Here is a 14,214-nt window from a genome sequence, read left to right as displayed (position 1 = left end):
GATATATATCTTTGTCAGATCGTATATATGTGTGTATCTTTGTTAAATGCTTGCTTCCTCTAGTGTATATATGTATGTATATATACATATATACATAGACGTGTCTTTGTTAAATGGCATGTATATGTATATATATATCTTTGTCAAATTGTATATATGTGTATGTATCTTTGTTAAATACTAGTTTCCTTTAGTGTATATATGTAAAATTGTGTATATATGTCTACACACATATATCTTTGTTAAAGTGTGTATGTAGCCATATTTGTAAAATTACATACATGTGTGCATGTATCTTTGTGAAATGCAAGCTTCCTCTAGTGTGCATCTGTGTAAAACTATTCCATGCGTACTTCTACTTCTATTTCTCATCTCTTTCTCTGAAGTTGGACATTGCTAAAATAAGGGGGGGGAGCCCTGGGATGATGGTGCAATGGTCGGTCAGGATGTGTCGGTGAGCTCACCCCCCAAGGGTACTCCCTCCTGTCCAGACAGGGAGCTGACAGCTGCCCTCTGTCTTTGGTCCAGTAAGAGGGAGGCACAGGTAAAAGCAGAGGTCTAGAGGTTATGAACAACAGCTCTTTATTTGGGACAGGATAACAAGGGGGAGGTTAGAGAAAAGGACACACAGGAGTTCCCTGGGCTAAAAAGCACAGATTGATGATGGGTCCTTTTGGCTTTGGCCAACAGACCTTCTCTGTCTTCTTGTTTCTCCTGTGCGGATCTCAATGAAAGAAACAACACGTGTCTTTAGGTGTAGCTGGCATGGAAGAGACGTTTCAGGCTTCAGGACTGATTCAGCCACCCCTTCAGGTAGCTGAAGGTTCAGTCTGTCCACACAGGTCTGGAATGAACAGAGGAACAGGATCAGTTCACAGTGTGCAGGGGATATGATCGGGAAATCCTCAGGAAATGGCGGGTTTCCAATCCCGAGGTGGCAATGGGAGCTGTTTCACTCTAGGGTTCAGACCTGAACTCCCTCCGAGATTTGGTTGGCTCCCAGAATTCTCTGCCCCCATATTGCAACTGCCCTGTCTGTCACTCCTACTTCTCCAGCATTCCATTTCACAGATTATTTTTTTAAACTCTTTTGATTTAAACTTTTAAAAATGGATATTATCAGTTCCAAGGAAGAAGAGTGGCAAGGCTATGCAGTTGGGGCTAAGTGGCTTGCCCAGGGTCACATAATTAAGAAGTATCTGAGGTCAGATTTGAACCTAGGACCTTCCCTTTCTAGACCTATCCACAGAGCACCTCAATGCCCCATTCACAGTTATTCTGCAAACAGTACTGCTATTGATGTGAACAACGCTCTCTTGGTTCTGCTCATTTTTCTCATTATTTCATGCAAGTCTTGATATGTTTTTCACTCAACCTCCCTCCAGCTCTACTAGCCTACTCTTCAAGCTTCCACCTTTTCTCTTTTTTCCAACCAAAAAGAAAGAGAGAAAGAGTAAATGCTGACACATTCTTCACCACGACTTTGACTGAAGACTCATCTTTCCTAATGTCTAGGTTCCTTCACTCCTAGTGTCAGGAAATAGCCTCCCCAAGGATGCAGGGGGCCGAAGGGTGGCTTTTGGAGTCAGGAAGGTCTGAGAATCAGAGCTGTTAGAGCTGAGAAGGGACCTTAGAGCCCCAACCCGCCACCGCCACTCATTTTACAAAATAGAAACTGAGGCCCGGAGAGGGTTTAGTGGCTTGGCAGAGCTCCTTGGGTGAGGGCAGAAATGGAATTTGAAGCACCCAAGTCCTTTGATTCCTAAGTCAGTAATCATTGCTCTGGTTCAAGTGCAAGCGCTCAGCCATTGTGGTTGTGTGCTCCCTGGCCACCTTCTTAACTTCCTGGGGAGATGGACTAACTTTGTAAGTCACCCATAGAGGAGATTCCCTCACTTAACTGAATGAAATCACAAGCCTCTTCTAAAACAAAGCAAATTGTCCCCTGGGTTGTGGTGATGGACCTCCTCCTGCCTCAGCATGGGCAGCCTCTTCTAAGTGTGAGCAAGTATTCTAAGCAGCCAAACCAAAGTGCCACCCCCTCCCCCTGTGATTCTGACACAGAATATTGGGGAGGAGGAGAGGAGCAGGATGGCTGCTGTCAAGGCAGAATAGAAAGCTGGGTCTAGAATCAGGAAGATCTGAGTTCCAATCTTACTCCTATTTACTAGCAGTGACTCTACGCAAGTCACTTAAACCCCTCTGTTTCCTTATCTATAAAATGGGGATGATATCAATATCTACCTCACATGACTTGTGTGAGCATCAAATGAGATATTTGTAAAAGCACTTAATGTCATTCCTGATACATGCTTATTCCCTACTCTTTCACCTTCCCTTTCAGTTCAGTGGAGTGGAAGCAATTCTGACCTATTTGATTGTAGACAATTTTACTCTGAACATTGAGACAAGAGCCTCAGTTTCTGAGTTGTTCATACAGGTCCAGTACATATGTCAATTTCATGACCCCCCCCAAAGTATAAGATAAAAAGAATACAAAAAAACAAGAAATAGAACACACGAACTCTGAGCATCTTTTAGCAGCAAGGGAAAATGTGATGGAATAATTCTATGGACCCTTGTTCCCTTTTAGAACTCATTCATCTACACCTGAGATCTTAGCCTTGTATCATAACCATGCTGTGCAAATTGTTCTGTAGTTCTATATTTGGGTAGGATGGATAATGTAAATGCCATAAACATCAGGAATGAGACCTAGTTTTGCTAAAGCGGGTGAAATATGGCCTTGATTGCCTGGAGGAGGACAGCCATATGGCCCCATGGGGCAAACAGACCTCTTTCTCTGTGTGTGTCTGTCTCTCTCTCTTTTGCTTCTCCCTCTCCTTCTCTCTCTCTCTCTCTCTCTCTCTCTCTCTCTCTCTCTCTCTCTCTCTCTCTCTCTCTCTGGTTCTCTCTCTCTCTCTCCCTCTCTCTCTCTCTGGTTCTCTCTCTCTCTCTCTCTCTCTCTGGTTCTCTCTCTCTCTCTCTCTCTCTCTCTCTCTCTCTCTCTCTCTCTGGCTCTCTCTCTGCCTCTCTCTCTCTTTCTGTCTCTCTGTCTCTCTCTCTCTGTCTCTTTCTCTCTGTCTCTCTGTCTCTCTCTCTGCCTCTCTCTCTGTCTCTCTCTCTCTCTCTGCCCCCCCTCTTCCCCGCCTCTCTGTCTGTCTGTCCCTCTGTCTCTGTCTCTGTCTCTGTCTCTCTCCCTTTTTTGACAAAAATGAAAGTAGATAGAAGTAAGAGTATCACTAGGGGTAACAGAGAGTATCTTAAGTAACTATAACCTCTCATTTGTAGCACTTATGAACAACAACAACAACAACAACAACAACAACAAAGCTTTCACAGCTTTTAAAAGTTTTGGTTTAAATTGAGGGGAGATAATCTAAAGCCTGGATTACTTTTAATGTTTCTAAAGCCCTGCCATAGTTACATGTTTGCCAATGTTTCCCAAAAAAGGCCTTTTATAAAGTCTTTAATGGCTCCCCCAGACCTCGATGATATATAACACCTTTGAGTGAAATGAAATTAAAATACATTTGTGCTGACAATATAATAGAGCAATTCTTAGCATTTCAATCTCTATTGCTAGTTAATGAGCTTCATTTATTGGGGTGCAACAACATGAGGGCTACCCCATGCTCTTGACCTGCCTCTAGACCTCATGTTAGCATCGGCAAAAGATCCTGAAACAGAGAAAGCATAGTCACAAGCTTCAAGGACAAGAATAGAGTGATAGGACAGTCTTGGACTTCATAGCCCCAATGTAGTAGAATCAAGCTTTGTAACCAGAATCCAGCAGGACTTTGGTATTCTTACCAGAAATATCTTTATCTCTCTTCCTACTCTGACTTGAAGAGGACCAATCATTTCACCCATTAGACTGTGCCATCAACTAACTGAGTGACCTAAGCTTTGTCTTTCCATAACCACCTACTTTTATGGCATTCCTGAAAGCTCTCTGATCAATGGAAAGTACAATATAAATGGAAGCCAGGAACCCATGTTTGTACATATGAACTTCATGCTCCTCTATCACTATAAAGTTTCCTGGTCATTTTCAAATTCAATCTTTATGACATCCCTTCGAGGGGGAGGGAAGGCATACATTACTATCACCATTTTACAGATGAGGAAACAATACAAATTAGTTTGGGGTCTTGTCCAATTTCATCTTACCTGTAAAAAGCTTTTATTCTCTTTATCATAACATTATATATGTGTGTAATACCTTACAGAGTGATTTGCAGGCATTATATCTTTAGATACCCAGTGACCACATAAGGTAAGAAGTAAAAGTATTATTATTCCCATTTTATGGATTAGGAAACTGAGGGTCACAGAGTTAAATGGGTTTTTTTCAATCACAGCCTCAAATCCAAATCTTCAGTTAGCATCTAATCAATAAACACTTATTAATTGTGAATGCAAAGAAGGAACAAATAAAGATTCTGCTCATGAACCAGAAGAGAGGATCATTATAGACTAGTTGAGAATAGAGATATAAGGACAACAAAACAAAGGAGAACTTCTTGGGAAAGAATTCAGGAAAAGAAAGTTACTTAAAATACAAAATTAGAGGAGAGTGGGAAGAGAAGATTTTTACATTCCTCCCCAAAATAAACCATTTGCCCCAATGACCAGGGTAGGAGGAGGTCAAAAGAAAGAGGAGAGATATGTGATTACATAGTTTAAAAAAAAAAATTAAATACCGATTGAGAGCTAGGCCTAGACAGGTGGCCCTAGGTTCAAATCTGACCTCAGACACTTCCCAGCTGTGTGACCCTGGGCAAGTCACTTGACCCCCATTGCCTAGACCTAACCACTCTTCTGCCTTGGAGCCAATACACAGCATTGACTCCAAGATGGAAGGTAAGGGTTCTAAATAAAAAAAAATTTTTTTAAATACTACATTAACAACTAGATATGATGTTCTAAAAAAATTTTTTTAAATACTACATTAACAACTAGATATGATGTTCTGACTTTGCAGAATAAAGAATATCTTACTTTCTGTGATCGGGCCAACATGATTCTTTTAACTGAGTTTAATGTGTTAGCTTTTTTTACTGATGATATCACATTCATGGTGTGTGACTGGCTCAATTAAAAATCAAATCTTTTTCATATGCAGAGCTAAAGTTAGCATAGATTAAACAAGGCTTTGCCTCAGGTACCAACGTGAGCCTTGTGCTTCTTCCCTGAGAGCACATTTCCATGTTTTTTTACATGTACCCACATCTGGCCTCATGCTCCTTCCCTGAAACATGGGGCACAACTGATCTATAGTTCTCTTGAGAGTATTCTGTGTGGCCTTCCTATAGAATAGCATAGCTATGCCATCTGACTATCCTCTGTGCCATCATCTTTCCCCTACTCTTCATTGTCACCACCCCTTCCAAATAAATTTGCTTCTGGTATAGCTTTATTTAATTATGGCTGTAGCTATATACATTGATGTTAAACCCAAATCTATCGACATCTTCCTTCCTTGCTTCCTTGCTTCCTTGCTTCCTTGCTTCCTTGCTTCCTTGCTTCCTTGCTTCCTTGCTTCCTTGCTTCCTTGCTTCCTTCCTTCCTTCCTCCCTCCCTCCCTTCCTTCTCTTTTTTCATTTTCCCTTTCTTTCTTTTTCTTTCTTTCTTTCTTTCTTTCTTTCTTTCTTTCTTTCTTTCTTTCTTTCTTTCTTTCTTTCTTTCTTTCTTTCTTTCTTTCTTTCTTTCTTTCTTTCTTTCTTTCTTTCTTTCTTTCTTTCTTTCTTTCTTTCTTTCTTTCTTTCTTTCTTTCTTTCTTTCTTTCTTTCTTCCTTCCTTCCTTCCTTCCTTCCTTCCTTCCTTCCTTCCTTCCTTCCTTCCTTCCTTCCTCCCTCCCTCCCTTCCTTCTCTTTTTTCATTTTCCCTTTCTTTCTTTCTTTCTTTCTTTCTTTCTTTCTTTCTTTCTTTCTTTCTTTCTTTCTTTCTTTCTTTCTTTCTTTCTTTCTTTCTTTCTTTCTTTCTTTCTTTCTTTCTTTCTTTCTTTCTTTCTTTCTTTCTTTCTCTCTCTCTTTCTTTCTTTCTTTCTTTCTTTTTTCTTTCTCTCTTTCTTTCTTTCTTTCTTTCTTTCTTTCTTTCTTTCTTTCTTTCTTTTTTCTTTCTTTTTTCTTTCTTTCTTTCTTTCTTTTCTTTCTTTCTTTTCTTTCTTTCTTTCTTTCTTTCTTTCTTTCTTTCTTTCTTTCTTTCTTTCTTTCTTTCTTTCTTTCTTTCTTTCTTTCTTTCTTTCTTTCTTTCTTTCTTTCTTTCTTTCTTTCTTTCTTTCTTTCTTTCTTTCTTTCTTTCTTTCTTTCCTCCTCTTCCTTCTCTTCCTCTTCCTTCTCCTCCTTCTTCTCCTTCTCCTTCTTCTCTTCTTCTTCTTCTTCTTCTTCTTCTTCTTCTTCTTCTCATCATCATCATCATTCTTTTCTTAATTTATTTGCCCCTTTTCTTTCTTTCCTTAAATGTTGACCTGTAAATCATAGGGCTACAAGGGACTTTATAGATCTAGTTAACACCTATTCTGGAAAATGTGATGATGTATTGGGAAACTAGGTAGCATAGTAGATAGAGTTCCAGGCCTGCAGTCAGGAACTCATTTTTCCAAGTTCAAATGTGGTTTCAGACATTTACTAGCCATATGACCCTGGGCAAATTACTTAATCATGTTTGCTTCAGTTTTCTCATCTGTACAACTAGCAGAGGGAGGAAAGGGAAACCACTCCAGTATCTTTGTAAAAAAAAAAATCTCAAATAGGGTCAAGAAGAGTTGGACACAACTGAAGTGATTGAACAATCACAAGAACCTCTTCATCACTATATTGACACTCCCTCTTTCCCATCTAACTCACTTTAATCTGAAGACATGGAGGTCAAAAGAAGGTTAATTAATATCCTTAAGGTATGTGGTAGTACAGCTAGGGGAAAATCCCAAGAAGAAAACAAAACAAGTCTCTAGATTTCTATTACATTTAATTTCCAGTTCATTCCCTTACATTTATCCAATGTAGGAATAAATTAGGGATGGTCTGTTTTCTAGGATTAGTGAAAAGAAGGGAATTTTCAGATAAGCCCAAGGAAAGGATTCTGGGCAGCAAGGAATTGTTGGAGTGTAAAACAGAAAATAATTGAACTTCACTTCCTCTTGGATATCATCCGAGCTGGGAGTGGGTTTTGTCTATGCCTACAATTCCAAACTAAAGAAACTTGCTCTAAAAGATTCTCCTTGGACTGTCAAGATTTTTGTGGAGAAAATCTTTGGCATCCAGGTAGAGGATTTACTTGGAGAAACCTAATTTCCTTGAGTCCAGTTATCATGTGGCAGTGGTCCATCTACCAGGATTCCTATTGGCCAAGGTAATTCAAAGCTTTCCACCTATAACTTTGAGTTACTTAGTACAGCAGCCAAAAACGGAAGTTTTCCCATTTCTTTCTTTCTGAATTAATGGTGGGAAGATTAGGGTTAAGTCAGATAGCCTGGGAAAGGGTTTAGATAGCATAAGGAGGAGTAGGTTGGGCCTAAAGAAGAACAGAGTTGGATGTTAGATGAAGAACAGAGAAGAACAGAATTAGGAGTTGGATGGAGGTAGCTTGAAGAGTGTCAGGGTCATACCTACCAGTTCCCATTATCCCTTTTTGTTAAAATAAACTTTGTTTCATGACCAAAGGTTTTGGTGCTTAATTGGCCCTGTGGAGTTCCTAGGTGGTTTAAGACATCTTACATCCCTCTAGGAAGCTGCTACATTATACTCTGTTGAATCTATCTTGTTTATATCTACCCAGCATTCTATCCTGTCAAGATTGTTTGGAATCTTGATTTCATAATCTGTGATATTAGCCGTGCCTTCCAAGTTTGTGTCAGCTACAGACCTCATAAGCATCCTTCTAGTTCAGAGCATTTTTGCTTTTGGACAAAGGCCATTGTCAACTCTTCATATCTAGTAACAGGTTCAAAATACTTCTTAGAAAATGAATATGACATTCTCAAAAAGGACAACATTAAAGTTCCTAAGCACATTAATATTAATTTTGAAGTGATTTTTTTTATTAGTAAATCATTAGCATGGTACAATGGAAAGGACTTTGGATTCCATCAGAGTACCCAGGCTCAAATGATATCTCTGTTACTGGCTACCCTTTGTGACTTAATAAATCATGTAGCCTTTTGGGGTCCAAGTTTCCTCTTCTGCACAGTGAGGAAGTTATATTCACTCGTCTTTTTTACTTCTAATCCTGTGATCTCAGAAATGATAACTGTTAGATTTAAAATAGTTTTGAGCGTTAGATAGTTGTAGATAAGAGAGTGGGAGCCATAAACTGTGATAATTAAAATGTTTTGGAGCAAAGGAATATATATATATATATATACACATATATATATATAAATTATGACCACTGAAATATGTTTTCTACTGTGTCTTGGTTTTATAACTCAGACGGAATACAGTAACCAAACTTACCTTTAAAACTAGAAGGAGCTTTGTTGTTGTTGTTGTTTGTGTAGAAAAAAAAGATCTTTTACAAACACTGAAGACATTTTTGTCCAGCTTTTCTGATGTAGGCTGTATCTATGACCATGGTTCCATTTAAGTGCATTTTCATTATTTTTCTAACCTTTCCAGAAGGAACCTTTGGTGCTAATAGTTCTTCTGTCTGCAGCAGTAAGAAGAGCTACTGCTTGCATATTCAATACTAGCCATAGTTTTCATTTGAAGTTGAATTAAATATTCATTTGTGTCAAAACTTAGAAGTAGTACCTATATGCCAGTACAACCACATTCCATGTTTTCTGTTTTTATTTTTTTTTTTACTATTAAAAGTTTGTACCTTCTACCTCTTCAAATTCCTTGGCTTTTTTGGTGACTAGATGTCCTACTCTTTTACAAATGATCAATTATTATCTTGTTTGCTGTCCCAACAGTATACTTTAATCTATTTTACAACCATGTATCAGATCAAAATTATATTCTGTTGAACAAAATGAGACCGTGAGTCCCCTTTTATCCTTGTGGCTTTTAAACACTGGTCTTTACACAAGCCTTACTGCTATACTGTTAAGTGTTGCATCTGTTTTTCATTACTCGTGTATTCCTTATGTATTCAAGAATTCACAATACCTTTCATTTCTTTAACTTTTCAATTTGTTACAATAGGGTGCTGTCTAGCATGACAGATGCGATTCTGGCTCGAGTATATAAACACTCTGATCTTGACCACCTGGCCAAAGAAGCGTCAGTACCAATAGTCAATGGATTGTCAGAGATGTACCATCCTGTCCAGATTCTAGCTGATTACCTCACTCTGCAGGTATGCTACTTAAAAAATTTTTTTGGCATCTTTCAGATGAATTTTTCTTCAATCAGTTGAAATAAAATACATAGGATTAGAAAGGAAACAAATTATGTTGAAATACATTCATCAAAAAATTAAGCAAACCAAAACAGAACAAAATAAACCCAAATTCATGGGCTCCAAGATCTCTTGTCTTAGTAGGAAAAGAAACTCTGTGGTGGCTTTTATCCTACTCCTTCAGATACAACCCTCCTAAAGAGGGAATTTAAATATAAGTAAACAGATGTTTTGTATTAGTGGCAATGTGGAAAAAATATTTGATTTTACTAATGAGGCTATAAAAATATTTGACTGCATGGATTGAATACAAGCTTGGTGCAATGCTGGATTTAGGGGAACAGGGTTCAAATTCTAGCTCCATCTCTGTGACCTTAGGCATATAACTTAACTTGAATTTCCTCCTTTGTAAAAAGTTAAATATGATAATTTTCAACTTCCCTTATGGTTCTGTCTATAGTCTTTGAACAGGTGTTAGTTTTAATACAGGCCTTTTATCCAATTTGATACCTTATTTGGAAGGAAACTTAGAACAAATGCCAGCTCTTTGGTGAAACATTTAACTTTGAAGCAAGGTAAAATGACTACAGAAGGGTGCAATGAACACAGTTTAATAGTGTGGAGCTATTGTCCTAGATCAGTGATGGTGAACCTTTTAGAGATGGAGGGCCCAAACTGTAGTACCTCACACTGCATGTGAGCCCCTCCCCATACTCCAGGCAGGGAAGGGGAGAAGCACTCCCATTGGACTGATAGACAGAGGGGCGGGGCATGTTAGGAATGTTCTCAGGTGCAATAGAGGTGAGGAGGTGAGGAGAGCCACCCTTCCAGCCTGTGTGCCATAGGTTTGCCAACACAACCCTAAATCTTAAAATTCACCCAGTTTCATAGCAGCCACTTATTTCTAGACATAAAACAGCTGGAAAAATCCTAAAATGCTTCTTCCATTACTCCTAGGCTGCTGAGATAACTTCCAAGTAAAATCAATCAAAAGTTCCCCTTGTAGGATTCATTCATCCAGTGAAGAAAGGAAAAAACTAATGCGCATATATAGCATACCTGAAATTTTCCTCTGGCTTTCTCCTCCATTTCTGTCATTTCTGCTACTTTTCAGTCACCTGCTAAATGCCTCTACATGTACCTAACCCCCATTACTGTGCCCTGCAAAACCCTCCCCATCTCCAGTGGCAGGCTGTACTTTCGACCCACTGTCACAAAATTGTATCAATACCAGCTTTATCTGTCTGCTACCCCATCTTCTGAGGACCCTAATGAGCTCATCTGATGAACTAACCAATGACAATATATTAAAGACTGATTATGGAGGAGTACATCACCTTCCTTTGGGCTATTTGTACTTTAATAAATATTTCTGAAAATACAAAGGCTTGATACAAAGACATAAAGTTCTAGTATTAAATTACAGGTCTGACCCAGTTACTAGCTTCATGACCCTAAACAAGTCCCTTAACCTCTGTTTGCCTCAGTTTCCTTCATTGTAAAATGGGGAAAATAATAGCACTTTCCTCTTTGAGTTGTAAAGTTAAAACGAGAATATTTGTCAAGTGCTTGGCACAGTGCCTGGCACATAACAGGTAGCATATAAACTTTTTTTAAAAATTACACCACAAAAATGTAATGTATGTGTGTGTGTGTGTGTGTGTGTGTGTGTGTGTGTGTGTGTGTGTGTGTGTGTGTGTGTGTATAGGCAGGCAGGCAGCAGTCATACCTGTCATTAAAATATCTTAGGCTGTGTGACCTTGGGTAAGTAAGATACTTAACCCCCATTGTCCAATTCTTACCAGAATTCATTCTAAGATAGGATATGAGTTTTTTTAATGATTTGGAATATACCCTTCTGCTAGGAATTGAATAAATTCCAATTATTTTTGAAAAAGAAAATTAGTATATGTTTGTATTCCATGTACCCAGCAAGGCTCTCTGTATGAAATTTGCACTAATGTAAACAGAAGTGATGGAGCATGTAAAAATGTTGGGGAAAGATGTCATACTTTTTTCCTTTTTTGCCAGTGTCAATGGAAAACTAAGCTATCCATCAGCTCTCAGACAACCAGTAATGGCTCTAACTGACTCTTTGACTGATCAACAAAAATACGTGCTATTGTGTAGGCATCCCTAGAGCAATAGGGGGTTCTAAAGCTAAGGAGATTTTTAAGTGGGAGAATTAAGGCACTTCTCTTTTTAAAATAAATTTTGAGTGATAACTTTTGTTTTCAAAAAATTTCCTTCTTTACTCCTTAATCCTCTCCCTTTCAAAGAGTAATTAATACCTTATAACAAGTAACAAAAAAAAAGAGTGAGAAAAAGATTCACCAAAATAAATAAATGAATGGGTGTCCCTCACTTGTGGATCCCCTACCTATGCAAAGGAGAGGGGAGATTTCCTGTCATATCTTCTCCGGAGAAAAGCTTATTCTTCTTAATTTTGTAACATTCATTTTTGATTGTTTAGTGGTTGCTATTCCATCCAATTTTTTTGTTGTGTCATTTTGTATGTTTTCTTGGTTCCACTTGCTTCATTTTCCTTGTACACTTTGTACACTTTTTTCCATGACACTCTGGTCATTCTTCCTTTAAAAACAAAACAAACCCCTAACCTTCCATCTTAGAATCAATACTGTGTTTTGGTTACATGGAAGAAGAGTGGTAAGAGCTCATCAGTGGGGATTAAGTGACTTGCCCAACATCACACAGCTAGGAAGTATCTGAGGCCAGATTTAGACCCAGGATCTCTTGTCTCTAGCCCTGGCTCTGGATCCACTGAGCCACCCAGCTGCCCCCTGTCATTTCTTACTATGGAAAGAGCTTAAATAGTGACTCCTTTTCCACTAGGAATAGTAAAGTCATAGTTTTATTTTTTTCCTTTTTAATCTAAGATATGGAGATGATTCTGGTTCTCAAAGACTATCAGTAGGTGTCCTTCCAAACTATGGACCTGGTGAGAGACTTTATATTGGATGTCTATAATTTGAGGACCAGCTTAGCTAAATTCAGACAGGTTATCCGCAAAGAAAAGCTACGGCCTGCATCGATAGAGGAAGTACCTATATTATGGATTTTCAAGTGACATTTTAGAATATGGTCCTTATAATGGATGTGGATGGAATCTTCTAAGAGAGTAGCTAAGATATGAGATGGAAATGCTGCTTTTAGTCTCAGGGCAAATGATGAAGGAAGAGAAGGAAACCAGAATTTCAAATGGGTGGGTTTCTCCTTGTCTTCTCCCAGCCTTAGTCTGTTTTTAATCGCTTGTTTCATAGGAACATTATGGTTACCTGAAAGGCCTCACACTCAGCTGGATTGGTGATGGGAACAACATCCTTCACTCCATCATGATGAGTGCTGCTAAATTTGGAATGAATCTGCAGGTGGCTACGCCCAAGGTAAGCAAAGATTAATGGGAGAGAAGGATAAAGGATAATTCATTTTCCCTCAACATCAGGAAAAAACTAATCTCCCCTTTAAAAAAAACACCAAAAACAAAAACAAAGCCTCTTCTATATCAGGGGTTAACTATGTGAAGCTGTCATTAATTCATTTTGTGACCTTGGGCAAGTCATTTGAACTCTGCAAGCCCTGATTTCTATCAACTATAAAATGAAGAAGCTGAACAAATAATCTGTATTGCCTCATCAAGCTCTAAATTCATGTAGTTCTGATTCAAATCTGTATTGGAAATAAAACATAATAGCAATAACTGTAGTTGATAATAATAATTCACATCTACGTAGAACTTTCAGTCTTGCAAAAAAAAAAAGTGCTTTCTTCACAACATCCCTCTGAGTTTGGTGGTGCAAAATTGTATTATCCTCATTCATAGAAGAGGAAAGTGAGTCTGAGATTCTAAGAGACTTACCCAAATGATTACATTATTGGTGACTCAAGCAGGATTTGAATCCTCGTTTCCTGACTATAGTTCAGTAGACTATGCCCAGAAGCGACAGTTAGGTGGTGTAGGAGACTGAGCCCAGAGTCAGGAAAAGCTTAGTTCAAATCTAGCCCCAGACACTTTGCATAGTAATGTGGAGATAATCATATCACCTATATCCCAGGTTGTTGTGAAAATCAAATAAGATATTTGTAAACCTCATTGCAAGTCTTAAGACATACAAATTTCAGCTTATTACCATAGCAACCTGCCTGCTACCAATGGGTGTGATGGGTGACCTATTAAATTAAATTAAATTTAAAAAATGTGTGTGTATGTGTGTGTGAGAGAGACAGAGAGAGAGAGACAGACAGACAGACAGACAGAGACAGAGAGAGAGACAGAGAGACAGAGAGGGAGAGAGAGAGAGAGAAGGAGGTAGGGAGGGAGGAAGGGAGAGAGAGACAGAGAGAGAGAGATAGAGAGAGAGAGAGAGACAGAGAGAGACAGAGAGAGACAGAGAGAGAGAGACAGAGAGAGACAGAGAGAGACAGAGAGAGAGACAGAGAGACAGAGAGAGAGACAGAGAGATACAGAGAGAGAGACAGAGAGAGAGACAGAGAGAGAGAGACAGAGAGAGAGACAGAGAGAGAGAGAGAGACAGAGACAGAGAGAGAGAGACAGAGAGAGAGACAGAGACAGAGAGACAGAGAGGGAGGGAGAGAGAGAAGGAGGGAGGGAGGGAGGGAGGGAGGGAGAGAGAGACAGAGAGAGAGAGAGACAGAGAGAGAGAGAGACACAGAGAGAGAGACACAGAGAGAGAGAGAGACAGAGAGAGAGAGACAGAGAGAGACAGAGAGAGAGAGACAGAGAGAGACAGAGAGAGACAGAGAGAGAGGAGAGACAGAGAGAGAGAGAGACAGAGAGAGAGAGACAGAGAGAGAGAGACAGAGAGAGAGACAGAGAGAGACACACAC

General features: G+C 39.0%; 1 protein-coding gene across 1 annotated transcript in view; it reads left to right on the top strand.

The window, feature by feature from the left end:
- OTC (ornithine transcarbamylase) overlaps window positions 1-14,214 on the top strand; it is an 83,008-nt gene that overhangs the window by 54,530 nt on the left and 14,264 nt on the right. Inside the window, exons 5-6 of the mRNA XM_001378992.5 lie at window positions 9,153-9,306; window positions 12,630-12,752. Of these exons, the coding sequence (XP_001379029.1) occupies window positions 9,153-9,306; window positions 12,630-12,752 (277 nt within the window). The remainder of the gene's footprint in view (window positions 1-9,152; window positions 9,307-12,629; window positions 12,753-14,214) is intronic.

Source organism: Monodelphis domestica, chromosome 4, assembly GCF_027887165.1.
Source record: "Monodelphis domestica isolate mMonDom1 chromosome 4, mMonDom1.pri, whole genome shotgun sequence".
Classification (NCBI taxonomy): domain Eukaryota; kingdom Metazoa; phylum Chordata; class Mammalia; order Didelphimorphia; family Didelphidae; genus Monodelphis; species Monodelphis domestica.
The sequence above is the reverse complement of the archived record's forward strand: the minus strand, read 5'-3'. Positions and strand labels throughout refer to the sequence as shown.